This window comes from Brassica oleracea, chromosome C4, assembly GCF_000695525.1.
Source record: "Brassica oleracea var. oleracea cultivar TO1000 chromosome C4, BOL, whole genome shotgun sequence".
In the NCBI taxonomy this organism is placed as follows: domain Eukaryota; kingdom Viridiplantae; phylum Streptophyta; class Magnoliopsida; order Brassicales; family Brassicaceae; genus Brassica; species Brassica oleracea.
This window is the reverse complement of record NC_027751.1, coordinates 5,183,129-5,198,893: the sequence shown is the minus strand read 5'-3', so window position 1 is coordinate 5,198,893 and position 15,765 is coordinate 5,183,129. Positions and strand designations below refer to the sequence as shown.

At 30.8% G+C, this 15,765-nt stretch overlaps 1 protein-coding gene across 1 annotated transcript; it reads left to right on the top strand.

The window, feature by feature from the left end:
- Window positions 1-3,352: 3,352 nt before the first annotated feature.
- LOC106336976 (ribosomal large subunit pseudouridine synthase B) lies at window positions 3,353-6,288 on the top strand. The gene is made up of 10 exons (XM_013775978.1): window positions 3,353-3,887; window positions 4,252-4,331; window positions 4,411-4,511; window positions 4,596-4,668; window positions 4,744-4,837; window positions 4,953-5,001; window positions 5,300-5,450; window positions 5,606-5,662; window positions 5,773-5,828; window positions 6,041-6,288. The coding sequence occupies exons 1-10, from the start codon at window positions 3,416-3,418 to the stop codon at window positions 6,099-6,101; spliced, it is 1,194 nt and encodes a 397-aa protein (XP_013631432.1). The 5' UTR covers window positions 3,353-3,415; the 3' UTR covers window positions 6,102-6,288.
- Window positions 6,289-15,765: the final 9,477 nt, after the last annotated feature.

The following is a 15,765-nucleotide window of genomic DNA, read 5'->3' as shown; positions in this document are numbered from 1 at the left end:
TGTGAATCTGCAGAATAAAACAATTATTATGCCAAGAGGAAAGGAAATCAAATCGAAATTTATGGTTTGCTTATGATTAATACCCGATTCATGAGAAACATTCATCAAGCAACAGTTTCAATCTTCACCAACGCCCTATCCATCAAGATCGATAGATCTACCCACTGATTCTCTCATCAATTCTCTATTTCAGTTCTAGCGTGTCGTCGATTCCTCAAAGAAAAATTGGATCGAGAATTTTTTTTTTTACTTTCCCTTTTCTGTTTTTTTTTTTAAAACCAAACGGCCACAAAAATATAGATTTTGACATAACAGATTTGTTGCTCTCTTTGGACAAAAAAACAAATCATAACCAAACCAAAGCCCAACAGTGTTTTCTTTTAAAACCAGGTATAAGTCAATTTAAATACATAATTATTATTAAATATTTCTGTTATTATAATTTAAAAATTATGCATGAATTAAAAATATGTAGAATGAAAAATGAAATGTCTATTACATTTTTCATATAATATTTATTTAATAAGTTAAAATTATAAATAAATAACCTTACCAAATATATCATCACAATATGATTAAATTTATTGAGTAGAAGTTTACCATTTTAAAATCTTTTAACTAATTAATTAGTTCACGAACAAACATTTTTATTTTTGATAATAATAAAAAAAATAAAGAAGACAATATTATAAAAATTGACTATAAACAAATAAAAAAATCTATTAAAATATAGATTAGACAAATATTTATTAATTTAAATGAAATTTTAAAAAGAAACGATCCCGCGCTTTGAAAGCGCGGATCAAAATCTAGTTGTTTTGCTTATTACTTTAGAACATTACTAACCTGTCTATTGAGTGGGTTCTTCCCACAGTTTTAATAAAAACCACCTCTTAATGATCTTCTGTAAGGAACGCCTCTAACTCGGTTCTTGCACTGTTTGCGGGCCCTCCACTGACACGTAACGGTCTGCGATTGGTTCATTTTTTTTTATCAGACAAAGAGAAAAAAAATTTTAAAAAAATTTCACCTAAGAACCCGTGCAAGGGTTAATCATGCTCTTGGTATACTATCCCAAGAAAATTATGGTACATAAGCGTCATGAAAAAATACAAAAGGATTCGAAGAAAACATAGGAATACGAATGAAATTTCTTTTGTTATGAACTTTGTAAATTTGAAAAGTAAGAGTTAAGTTTATATTTTCACTGACTTGCATGGAAAGAAAATATGTGGTATAGTTGATTTGACGTTGAGTTATAACGTGCTGATGATATTCGAAGATAAAATTTCTCTATCAGAAAGAAACAGGATCACATGATGATGATGCAGATCTACTGTCTGTTCATTGGACTTATCTTCAGAAACAATAACTCAAGAGCATGTGCGCATTTGATCTATCTTTGTTGATTCTCCGCTTCCATCGACATACATCTCCATCCCCACATGGTTCGTTGTTGTTTTTCTCTCTTAAGTATATCCAAAAGAGCGAAAGATCATGCTGACAAACATTTTGCACACAGAGATACGTTAATCATGATTCAATGTACAACTTGTTGTCTCTTTTTGAATAAGTTATCTGTTTACAACTCGCTATCAACATGATGTGTGTCATAGATTTTGTCTTCTAATGATGATTTTGATAGTGATATGAATTGCCAATAACCACAACAATGGTATGGATGTGTCTATCTATGGTACGAAGGTGGTAGATAAGATTTGAAGAGACGGTTAGGTTACTCAAGTGGGTTAATCCAATGAGAGTGAAATGGTGTATGAATTACGTTGGACGAATCAACCCTCATCTTTGAAGAATATGCCACCGGTGTATATATGATTCATCCATGTGTTGTGGTTTTAGTTGTTTTGATATTTATTTATTTTTCGTTTTATAGTTGAGTCTAGATTTGTCTCGTGTGTTGTTGACCCATCCGTCAAGTCCCTTGACTCTTTAAGATTACATCCAAATTTACAAGATTTTTCGGAGCTTGGTTGGTGTCAAACTACACCAATGAGATGTTTGTATCAAGATCCATCGACCCAACCTACATTTGGCTCGAGTGAAACTCAAAACCACCAGAAGATACCGACCAATTGATCATGGTACGTAACAACATCATGTCAAAATTCCAAATGCCTCCAGAAGCCCAGACTATTAATCCATTGAACTTGTGCTCTATCTATGTTTTAGGACAATACTTAATTACTTGCATTTAATTCAACGTGTTTCTTTATCCTCAATCCCTTACAATTAAACTCAATGGTTAGTAGTTAATAATTACCACTCACCCTCCTCTTTGATGCTTAATGTTTTGCTTTCATGTTTGGTCTAATGCTTAATCTAGTCCTTTATTCGAAAACAAAAACTATCAACTGAATCACCTTAGCTTCAATCCGTTGTGCAGCCAATTAGTTTCTAGTGGTTCTAATTCAAACCCAAGAATGATTTTGTCCAGAGGTGTCAACAGACCCGGCCCGTATAATTTAAAGGCTGGAAGCAAAATTAAAAATTTGAACCTATTATTAATTGACTAAAAGAAATTGTGGCTGAAAAGATTCGAACACTCTACCTAATACACACTAAAACACATTGTAAGTCATCTGAACTACTGAAAATTTTGGTAATTTTGGACCGAAAATTTAAATAATTTAAACAGGGCCGGAAGCATGTGCTTCTGCCGCTTGTGCTCAGGGCCGTCACTGGGTGTCAACAACAAAAATAGAACAGAATGCAAACTATTACCAACTCAGCTGGTGATCTTTCAAAGTCTTTGTATGCAGTAATTTTTTTTATAGAAATTCAAGGATGTCACCATCATCTGCCACTGTTCCAAACTTTACTGCGATACACAAACACCATTAACCAGTTTAACCAAATTTTCCAAGAAATATACTTACTGTTAAAATATCCATTTATAGAAACAGAGTATTCCAAGTTTTCTTCATAAAAACATTTTCATTAGTGAAATCTCTTATTTTTATAAATATCTTATGACTAAAAAAAAGAAAATTTAAAATAAAAAGAAACTAAATTTGTAAAATAGAAAAGACGACTTTTAAAACCTCATGAGATATCTTCTTATAAATAGTTTAGTCTTGTTTATAAATTGTAATTTTACAACATAAGTAAACTAAAAATATTGTTGACAAAAAAAAAACTAAAAATATTTATATTTATATATAGATGATCAACTTTTACAACAAAAAATACACCAACTTCAAGTTTTTTAAAAAAAAAAATATTGTTAATTCGTTGTAATCTAGAAATTGGGCTAGCTTTTTCTTTGCACTGTAAACTCTTAAAGCCCATTCGAAAAAGTCGTCAAAAAAAAAACAATTTAATCTTTTTTTTTTTGTTAGTAAAGGATAAAAAGCCCACACAGTGTTTCTCTCTTATCTCTCTTCCATCGGCGAAAATGGCGTCGGTGGCATCTTCGCCGATATCCTTCGCCGCTTCTTTCCTCAGAACCAAACCCTTCCCTCTCTCCCCTCGCTTCCTCCCCATCCGCACCCTCCGCTGCGCCCTCTCCTCCGAGCCAATCGAATTCGACATCTCATTCGCTCCTCCCAAACCCACACCTTCCTCCCCTCGCGGCAACACCGCCTTCCAACAGCTCTTCATCCCTTGGATCGTCCGCGGCGAAGACGGCAAACTCAAAGTCCAATCCCAACCTCCGGCCCACTTAATCCATGCCCTCGCAGACGCCACCACACAGAACCCTAAGAAGAAGGTCAAGAAGAAGAAACCACAAGCTTCCTCCTCCTCCTCCGCCGTCACTTCCTCCTCCACGTCGGAGCCGAAGCTCTCCAAGGCGGCGAGAAGGTATTACAACGAGAATATCAAAGAGCCTCCTCAACGTCTGAGCAAGGTTCTCGCTGCTGCTGGAGGTAAACAAAACCAAAACCTATTAGATTGAATCATATACCGGTTTAGAGTTTGGTTATCAATGGTTTGAATGTTAGTTACAACCGGTTATTTAATCCTTATGTAAATGCTTTGTATATACTATATAGACTAACATTTACCGGTTAAGAGTTTGGTTATCAATGGTTTAAATGTTAGTTACAACTGGTTAGTTAATTAATTCCGTGTAAATGCTCTGTATATACTAACATTTCCCGGTTAAGAATTTGGTTATCAATGGTTTAAATGTTAGTTACAGCCGGTTTTTTAATCCTATGTAAATGATCTGTATTTAACTAACATTTACCAGTTAAGAGTTTGGTTATAAAAATTGATTCTTGATTTTAGTGGCGTCGAGAAGAACCTCTGAAGAGCTTATCTTTGATGGGAAGGTTACTGTTAATGGCTCTTTATGTACTACTCCACAGGTAAAAATCAATCCTTTTTTTTGTAATGGGGGAAGATGATGATGTGATTAAAAAAGCTTAGTACTTTTTGTTTATGTAGACTCGTGTTGATCCAACGAGAGACATTATCTATGTTAATGGGAATCGTGTGCCCAAGAAGCTTCCTCCAAAAGTTTATTTTGCTCTCAACAAGCCTAAAGGGTTCGTCTTCATAACCTCTTCTCACTTGTAGCTTCTTGACTCTACTTGTAACTTACGTTTGTTGTTTGGGTCGTACCATGGCAGATACATATGTTCTTCTGGAGAGAAAGAGACCAAGTCTGTTGTTAGTTTGTTTGACGAGTTCATGGCCAGTTGGGTAATAAACAAAACTGCTATCTTCTCTAGAGTTATATGTCTTTTTTTCCTGAACGTTAAGTCTTTGCAATTTTAGGATAAAAGGAATCCAGGGACTCCCAAACCTCGTCTTTTCACTGTTGGTCGTCTTGATGTCGCCACGACAGGGTTAATAATAGTTACAAATGATGGTAAGCTTTATTCACTTAGCAGGTAGCATGACGTGTTGTTATCTTGGTTTCACACATTTGATTCAGTGAACTACGTTTCTCTTCTAAAAGGAAATTCAACTTCTTGTTCTTGCAGGAGATTTTGCGCAGAAACTTTCACATCCTTCATCTAGTTTACCAAAAGAGTAAGCTCGACTCTCATATTCTTTTTTTACATACTACTGCTACTCATAGTTAGGTGGTCATCATTAGTTTGCTGAACCTTTGGTTGGATAAGTTAAAGAGAAAGGCTATAGTTATTTTGTGAGCTTTAGAGGTGATAGTGGTCCCTAATTCCAAATGTTGTGGTTTGACACTTTTGATCCATACTTAAGGGTGTATTCACTCAAGCTCTGATCATTGCCTTGGAAATATATGTTTCGTCTCAGTAGTTCAAAGGTTTTGTGTGTTTATTACCCTTTCTCTTATTTTGTGAAATGGCAGATATATTACTACGGTTGCCGGTGATGTACACAAACGACACTTAATGGCCATCAGCGAAGGAACAGTTGTGGAAGGAGTCCACTGTGTTCCAGATTCAGTTGAGCTGATGCCAAAGCAGCATGATATACCAAGAGCACGGCTACGTATTGTGGTATTCTGTCCAACCTTCCTCAGATTTTAACATTTGATCTGACATCTTTTGACTTTATAAATCAAATACATGGCATTATATAACCTCTTGATGTTGCTTGCATGGATTTTTTCTTCAGCTGAATTAACTTGTTTTGTATGGACCTATGTATGCAGGTTCATGAAGGAAGGAACCATGAAGTCAGAGAATTAGTGAAAAATGCTGGGCTTGAGGTCAGTTTTACTTTTCACTCTAATATTCACTTTCAGCAAACGTACTTTTATCTTTTTCAAGTGATAAATCTAAATCCATACTAAATTGCTTTTGCCTTTACTTGCTCCAGGTTTACTCTTTAAAGCGTGTTCGTATAGGTGGATTCAGGCTTCCCTCAGATCTTGGGTAATGTTTTGTGCTAACATATAGCTGCTTACGTTTTCTTTTCTTTTTGTTTTAGTTTCTCATCCATTTGTTAATTGTTTAAGTGAAAGTTGTTAAAATATTTGATAGGGATGGGTAGTGAAAGTTATCTTATGCATCAGCTATTTTCATTAGATAGCTCTATAATGATTCAGTGTAAGAAATGTGATCAGATGTTTGTTATCTTCCCACAGGCTAGGGAAGCATGTGGAATTGAAGCAGAGCGAGCTAAAGGCATTGGGTTGGAAGAGTTGAAGTTACAGATGTACATTTCTGCTTACCTTTTGGATTTTTCTCTCTTTGTTTTCTCATATGATTAGGATAATAATTAGGAAGTACAATTGCTTTAATTATTACGGCTCATAGTTTGATTTATGTTTATTAATTGTTAGTTTTCAAATTGAGAAAGAAATTAGATTAAAATGGCCATAGATTAACAGAATGGCTAATCACAACTATGTTGTATTATTTGGACCATCTGATACCATTCTAGACGACTTATCCTTCACTAAATTACAAAAAGGAAAGAACCATCAAGTTAAACACAAACGAATATTTAAATAGTCGTGTCGACCCAAAAAGTTGGCCATTGCCTTATGGGCCAATAAAAGGTCAAAAGGAGTCAAAATTAAGTTAAAGCCTGAGCTAGTAGGGTCATTAAAACGAATTCCAAGCCTACTTTCACCATCCACCGCACATACTCTTGTTTTTAATCTGGAAACTAGATACGAATCCGCGCTGTGTGCGGATATTATTTTCGTTGTGTCTTCATAATTTTTTAATATATAATATTATATGATTATGAAATTTTTGGTTTATACTAAAATATATTTATTTGGAATATAATTTACTTTCTACTCGTATAATCTTGGTGTGTGTTTTAATTTTATAGATAGATTATACATCGTGTTAGTTTTTAATATGTAATGTTCATATATGTAGTAATTTACTGGTTTGACTTGGTTTTTAATTGTGAAATTATCTTACTTAAACTAAGGAGTTATTCTTTTAAAAAATATATATCTTTTAATTTAATTTATATTAAATCATTTATTTTAAATTTTTGTATATTTAATAATACTAACCATTTTTTTATCTAATTATTAATAATTCGGTTATACATAGGTTTTTAAAATATTTTAATTATTTATGTACATTTTAAAAATACAATAAACCCAAAAAAATATTTGATAAATTGGTAAGATCCGTAAATATTCAATCTAAATTAAATTTATGTGTTTATGGTTCACATCCGATATAATCATATTTTGATTTGTCCAAAAAAGACTTTAAAGCCCAATAGTATAACATATTAATTATAAGAAGATTTGTGTATTATATTGTTCTTCTAATAATAAATACATAACCAAAGTAGAAACACTGATGGACGATGGAGAATATACTTCAACATTCGACATACCAGATCTTTGGAATAGACTGTAAGGAGCAGATTGTAGATATGCTTTCCAGACTTCAAGATCACTCATGTTCCACGAGCGCAAAATCAGATTTCTGATTCTTTAGCTAGGACCGCAAAGTCTTTCTGTAGAGAGCTTTGTTTTATTGGTTGTTCTATTTCGGTCTACTTACCCAGATAACCTCAAATTTGAGTAATAGAATATTCGTTTGTTTAAAAAAAAATACATAACCGAAGGTTTAGTATAAATCTTCATAAAAATATATTATAAGAAGATATGTGTATTATATTGATATTTACTATAAATTTAATTTGTTATGTTCATAATAAAATGGTCCTACTATCGATCATCATAAATTATTGTACATCTTCATTATATTTATAATGTTCGTGGTTATTTTGAAAGTGAAACTGAACCGAGTGATCAAAACAACATGTCAATATCAAGGCAACAGCATACATGTTAACTTTAACTATATGGTCGTCATAATTATTGTATAAGAAGAGCGTGTATGTTAAAGGGACCGTATATTAAGTGATAACATGTTGAATAAGTCCAAAATTAAATATCACATGGTAGAGTTCAATTAGGACTCTATTTTAATAGAGTAGATGTATAATTCATATTCTATCGAAGTGATCTGACCGTTAGACTCACCATCTCCTACGCTTATATCTATTGGCTTACACTTTTCAATACAGGTCATATGCTGGTATCAACACAATAGACATATTTAATATTTAAGTGAATATTTCCAAGTATTTATTAAAGCAACTCAATATATATATATATATATTATTTTTCTTTTTGGTAAGAATTTGTGTGTTTTAATTACGCTATACAATAAAAATTATTTCTACCAACCAATCACTTATGTAAAAAAAACATGGTGACATAGTGGACAGTAAATCAACTAATAAAAATGTTTGAACTGAAAATTTTGTAATACAAAATTTATTATTAGAATTCAACAATTAATTGTCACTTTCTGGAACATAAACATGGAAACGTGAATTTAACCGTATCGAAGGAAAAAAATTACGATGAATTTTTTGTTCGTCGAAAATTTATACCAGTTAGGTTGAATTTTCAGTCAAATTATTAAGAAGTGGGTCCCATATTTTTCTTCTAAATTCTTCATGAGAAATGTATTTATAAAGAAAAGTTTTCCTCGGCAATTTTGATAAGAAACAAAATGAACAAAAAAACATTTTTTATTTTTTCCAATTCAAATTTTATTTTTTTTATTTTGTTCACTCATCTTGTGGTCACCAATCGAAGCTAAAAAGTAAAAAAAAAATGAAAATCTAAAATTTGAGTTTATGGAAATATGATTAAAAATGAAAGAAGAAATATCTTGCAATTAAAATTCGACACATTAAAAGACGTTTCCGAGTTTGGGTAAAAATCGTCCAAGTAAAGGTTAGAGATGTCACGATTATGGTAGAAATTATAACTTGGTTTAAGGACAATTCAATTTCTCAGTTTGATCTTAAAATAATGTCTTTTGGGACTACAAATTATATATTTAAAACATAGGGGGGTTAATTAGTTGATAACTACAATCTTTGTTTCATAATAAGTGTCATTATAACACTTTTTTCTTGTTAAATAAAAAGTGTCACTTTAGAATTATAATACAAATTATACTTATTTTAAGCAGAAAATTAATTGCATACTATGTTGATTTTATAAATAATTTTATTTATCTCAAATTCCATTGGTCAAATTTGTGTAACTAATAAAAGTTTAAATACATTTCATTCATTTTTTTAATCTATGTGAAAAATATCAAAGTAACACTTATTAAAAGACAGAGGAAATAATTTGCTAATTATGATGATTATCCTGCCTTACAGTTAATTACATCGCGTATGTTTTTGGAGATTAACTAATGGGTGGACCACCAAACTGCTCCCACCAGTTTTTGTTTTTATGGAGAGATTTATACCACCAATCTCATCTGTGGAGAGTGTGTTTGAAAGTGATGTCTTAATGGCATCAAAAGCTCTAAACTTTGTTCGTTCCTAAGAACTCAATTAAGATCCCTAATCTGATGAATATCACTGACTTAAAAAATATATCACTTTGATCAGTTATGAAGCCCACTAGAGGGTGCTTCAAAGTTATGTTTCACTAAGCTAAACTTTGGCATGTATGAGCTGAATTCTCTAATAAACTAAAGAGACTCTAGGGAAGCACATGGTGGTTTAGCGAATTGTAAAATAAGTATAAATAACTTCGTTGCTTGTTCCACTAGTATGTTTCTTATGTGTCGTTTGTGAGATTGAATCTTTTGTAATGTTTTACCCTTCTTTTCGTGTAATGCTTCCTCAGATAGAATATGAAGCCGTTAATAATATTAATTTTTGGTTAATGTTGCTCTTTGAAATATTGTTATTTTTACTTCGACTGTTAGGTCCTAATATTACCTATATGGCTCTATATATGTGTTTGATTGTATACACATTTTATAAGTATTCCACTATGGTTATATACGTATTTTGGTGAATTGTTCTCTAAATTGGATAAATGCTTTTACTATATATCATCATACTAGAAGCGGCCACCATTCGCATCATATGACATCAACAAATATCTTGGGAACTAGAATATTTCGTGGTTAATTCGCATGAAAATCTAATATAATATCTAAGTCTTTAGAATGATGTACACACTAGTACAATTGACTTCTAATATGAATGTAACTTTTTTCCATTCCCTTTTGTTTGAATGCAACTTATTTACTATAATCAAATATTTGAGAAAATAGATTCACAGAATTCAACCGATGCAGATGGTCCACAAACTTACCAATATTTATTCCATAGATCGTGTGAGTGAATATATCTACGTACAACACAAAGAAGCATACAAGAAATATGAAAAAATATAATTAAGGGTATTTGCGCATGCATATATATATATCTTTTTTTTTTTTTTTCAAAAAATATATATATATCTATATATATATTTATAAAGACATGTGATAATTGGTGGGTAGACAAAAGTACAGCAAGGATTAGGTAGTAAACACTATGGATTGTTCCTTGGCCTAAACAGAAGAGTCAAAGAGAGAATCTTAGTTTAAAGTTTAAACAATTATTTTCCTTCTCTCCATACTTTCTTGAAGGCAATATGTCAGTGTATATATTTTTGGTAGTATAACAACTACTCGTATTAATTAGTTGCAAGATTATGGGTCATGGTTTGTTGTTACATTATTATAGTGGACTACTGATATGAGGCGCACCATATATTTCCCGGTTAATAAAACCATCTCCAATCCACCTCTATTTTCATTTCTATATTTTTCTCTAAAATAGAAAATCTCTATTACCGATGTGAATTTGCTCAAATGCATGTTTCTATAATAGATTTCTTCTATTTATATAGGAAAATATAGAAATGGTGCTATTTTCACCTCTATGAGCATCTCCAACCCATAGTTATTTTCACTTCCAAATGCTATAATAGAAAAAAAAAAAAGCTCCAATCCACTTCTATTTCTTTCTCTAAAATAAAGATTACTATTTTTTCTTATAGAGTTAAAAATAGCATTCCTCTATTATAGAGGCATACTTTTTTATTTACAAAACAATTTTTTAACTTTTAAACTTTTATATTATAACCAAAACAATTATTATTTTTAAGAAAATACAGTTTTTATAAACATAGAACCACACTTTTATTTACACAATTGTCTTTAAAAAAATAGTTTAAACAAAGTTATAATTTTATGAAAATCATGTAAAAGTTAGAAAATAAATAGGGTTAATTGTCAACTTTCATAAATAAAAGGTATTTCTTGTAAAATTTAAATGGAATCTTTTGAGAATATTCTTTTTAGAGATAAATATAGAGGAATACATTGGAGAGAAACATATCTTTATTTTAGAGTTGCTCTATTTTAGAGATAAAAATAGAGGAATGCATTGGAGATGGTCTAAAATAGATGCAAAAAGTAACATTCCTCTATATTTTCTCTTAAAATAGAAGAATTCTATTATAAGTCATACATTGAAACAAATTCACTTCTATAATAGAGATCTCTATTTTAGAAAAAAATATATACAGATATACATTGGAGATGTTCTAATAGTCCTTTCAATGTAAAAAAAAAACAATATGCATAGGACCAATATGTGAAAGACATGTATATATAAGAGATATCAAATAACAAAATGAATTTATATTCAGAATTGAAATGATAATAATAAAAATTGGAGTGTGGAGAAAGGTGGAGGAGATGGAGGAATCCATGTGTATCCAAGCACTTGCAGACAAAATGAGCTTCAGAGAAGAGAAAAGCAACATTAGCTTTTTTAAGACCACCAGACTCAGAAAAGGAGATTTCAAACCCACTCTCTCCTCTTTTAGGGTTCTTAATAATTTTCTCTCTCTCCTCTCCCTTTAATTATGTCCTTCTCACTTAATCATACCCACCACCATGATGATATCTCTCATGCTCATGCATGTGTGATCTGGATGGTGATGTGTATGGATGTCTATATTTAGTGAGGTGGTGAGAGGATGAGACGCAAAAGCAACCCCACAAGTAATCCTTGTTTCACTCTCAAAAGACTAAACAAATTAACCAAAAAGAAATATTTTTGCCCTAAGTTTAGCTTTTTGCCTTTACCCCTTCTTTCTTGCCATTTCCTTAGGGTTTCTTGTGGGTCTTTCTTTTTCCCTTTGTTCCTTTTTAATCTTTTTTCATGTGTTATTTTTATCTTTTTGACCCAAACACCGCTCCTTTAATTTGTTTGCCTCTTGTCTACACATATGTATGTGTGTACATCTGCATAACATACATATGTACCTCTCTCATCCCATCCTTAATTGTTTTATATAAACCATTTCTCCTCCTCTCTCAATCACCTTCAGTATCTCTCTGTTTCTCTGGATCACCAATCTCACTCCCCATTTGGTTTGTTGATTCTCATCTTCTTTTTTGTCTTTTCAGCAAATACTCATTTAGGTCTTCAAGAACAGTAACCTCAGAGAGAGAGAGAACAAAGAATCTCTTCAATTCCATTTTAGTACATACAAATCTCGATCTATGCTTTAGATTGCTTCTATTCCTTCATATTTATTACTTATTGTTTATGCATGTCCAGGTGTAGATCTAGATAACTTACCGTAAATAGATCCAGGTTTGGGAAATTAGTTTCAATACATAATAGCATTTATATGCATCAGGCCACATACATAGATGCATATGTGTAGTTGTATAAGATGTGTATGCCTGGCTCCCTGTATGCCATCCTCTAAGCTCATCGACCATTGATGACCTCCGTGAATGGCGTATGAGGAGCCATGCATATTTTCATATACATTTACATACGTTTTCTAGCTATTTTATGGTACCAGTTAAAGTTCCTACACCATTCTAATTATGTTATGGTACCCGTTAAATTGTGTTGAGCTTGTTATCCATCATGTATGGATGATTAGAAGGTACTTCACTAAACCATATACATATGCTTCTTCCTGTGGTCTCCAAAAGATTTTACTGATAGATATTTTGTTGAGCTCTGATTCCGTTCTTGTCTTTCGTTTCGTATTTTTCCAGTACAATTTTATGTCATGTCGTCACAGCACTTCTTACGAGGACTCCTGCGTTCACATCGACGTAGCTCCTTGTTTTTTTCTATAGGAAATGGTTAATTATTTCGATAGCTGATTATTACATTCCCGTACGGTTCAGATTCTTTTGTATCGTTTCAATCATATCGATCTTATAAATTTGTTTGTATATGTATATAACTTGTGAGCTCCCCTTATAATTTGTTCTTTTTTGTTCTTGTAAGTCCTTATATTAAAAATTGTGTTATCAATCGCACAACTGTCTACACATGCGGTAAGTTACATCACACATTTCTGATTTATTGCTGCAATGATTGCATCTGGTGTCTTGATCTCACATTGAAAGTTACCACATAATGTAGTACAGTAGTGTTTTTAATATTTTTTTTAAAAAAGAATGCATGTAGTTCTGTAATAAAGATATACACAAATTAGGTCTGGGAGGTTACATAACTGAAGCTCGAGAATTTAAGATTTGATTACCGATAGAGTAGCAAATTAAATGTATATTTAATTACTTTATTTATTAAAATAGTTTGCTCTTAAGGCTTAACTCTTAAGATCATCTATAATAGTTTACTCTATTTTTTTTTTCAAAATAGAATTATTCTTTTTTTTTGGAGCAACTATAGAATTATTCTATAAACAATTAAATTCTAATCAAATGATATATATTTTATAATAAAAATAGAATAATGAACAAAAAAAATAGAAGATTATTTTATTTATAGAATAAGTCTTTTTTTAACTCTGTTAATGAATAAAAAATAAAATAATATTGAAACATTTTTAATTTTTTACTCTAAACTCTATTTTATATTGAAAAATATAATGGGCTAGAGATGCTCCCTTCTTCCCAAAATATTGTTAATCACAACAATATTTATAATCCAGGATCAACTGAAGCTATTTGAACAAATTCATATACTCTTTTTAATTCTATATTAAATATTCTGAAGTACTTAATTTATAGTAAAGCAAAAAGATAATTCATCACACGTACACTATAAATAAGATTAAGTTCTAGCCGTTTATGACGCCATATTTAATGCAAATATATATATATACTCATGAATCACATACTTTTTTAGTCTTAAATTTTTTCAACGATTAATATATTGCCAAAATTAAACTTTATAAGAATCATTCATCTTTTGGATATCTTATTACAATTAAAATATGATACAAGCATTTATAAGGAGACGTCACTAATAGTCGTTTGTTTTGATCTATAGCCGACATTTAATTCTCTATCTAGCTAACTGTACATGATAACATCTGAAATAATAAGTACCAAAGATCAAATGTTATTAAATTCTAGGAGAAACCCTAGGAAAGGAGAGCCAGAGATGCCTGTAGTTATTCCAAGCATCCTTCCAACCACGCGTGAGCTTGACACAAACAAACCTGACCATGTTTATAGACTAACCTTTTCAATTTCTTTTTTTTTTTGGGTGCAAATATCAAGTTTCTATTATTTTTTGTAAACTAAGTTTTCTATTTCTTTTTGTTTCATTTTAGGTAAATCTATTTATTTTAATATAGCAACTAGATTCTGAAAGGGCGGGTAATTTTTTGTTTTACATTTTTTTAGAAATTTAATTTTCATATATGTGTTTTTTTTTGTAATCATATTTGTGTAAAATATTTTTAAAAAATTATTAGTAAGAAATTTTAATAATTTATTGAATTGTGATGTTGCGTAACTATACACTTATGCCATAGACGATTTAGATATAAATAATATTTTCATATCCGATCTAAACCCGCGGTTGAACCGATAAACCTGGTTGTAAAATATATATTTAGTAGATGTTTTGATTAGTTGGAATATCATTTGAAACTTTAATAAGATATATAAATTACATCATTTGAAACTTTAATAAGATATAGTTTGCAAAATGAAGAAATGCATGTAAAATCTTTTAATTTTTTTTGTTTTTGTTTATGCTAAATAGGTTAAGTTTTGTTGATAATGATAAATTTTGTACTTGTCCATGATTATATATTCTGCTAAATAGGTTAAATAGGATAAATTGTATCGACTATCATATTTGTATAAATATATAAAGTCAACAGTTATATATATAATATATATATAATAGTATACACCTACTTGTTTGCAGCCAAATATCTCCATAAAACCAAGTTTCATGTTAATTTTAGATATTATTTTACATTATTAAAAATTTTATATTGTATATTATTTTTAGTTTTGGATTTTAAATATTTTATGGTATATTTGGATTTTAATTTTTTGCATAATTTAAATGAATACCTGAATTCGAACTAAAATTTATAAATATCCAAATTAAGTTTAAATCTCTCATCTCAAAAACAAATATCCGAATAGTCTGAATCGAATTCGGACGCTTACCCCTACATGTATTCTATAATTTATGTAGAGTAATATAGGCTATAACATCCGCTTTAAACATATTTGATTAATTATTAATAGCATGGTTAATTGGACTGTTCGATTAATTTTGAGTATTATACACCCGTTCGCAGATCCCGGGTTATACGTGCTCCCATGGTGTTTTTGAATTTTTTTGTTTTTCTTTCACTAATGGTATAAACGTAATTTTTCTTATCTTCTTCCCCAGTCGAATTAGGTTTCACATAACAGAGTTTTACAGCCGTCATTGTTTTTCTTATAAAATCCATAGATCGTTATGCGTTTTTGTTGATTTTTATGCTTAAATCTTTTTGTTTTCATTTTCCACATGTTTACTTATTCATATTGATTAACACATAAATTTGAAGGAAGGTTTCTTCCTCCTTAGTGATGAACATAAAGTCTAAGTCACACTCTTCTTAATTCGTATGGACTATCATTCGGATTTTCAGAGTAAGCTATATTCGTGAATCTGTTTTGATATAGATTGATGTGGTTGATTATTTTGACTCAT

Coding starts and splice junctions, on each gene's coding strand:
- LOC106336976 (XM_013775978.1), top strand. CDS start 3,416: ATGGCGTCGGTGGCATCTTCGCCGATATCCTTCGCCGCTTCTTTCCTC. Junction 4,512..4,595: donor GCTCTCAACAAGCCTAAAGG/GTTCGTCTTCAT, acceptor GTACCATGGCAG/ATACATATGTTCTTCTGGAG. Junction 5,663..5,772: donor TGAAAAATGCTGGGCTTGAG/GTCAGTTTTACT, acceptor TACTTGCTCCAG/GTTTACTCTTTAAAGCGTGT.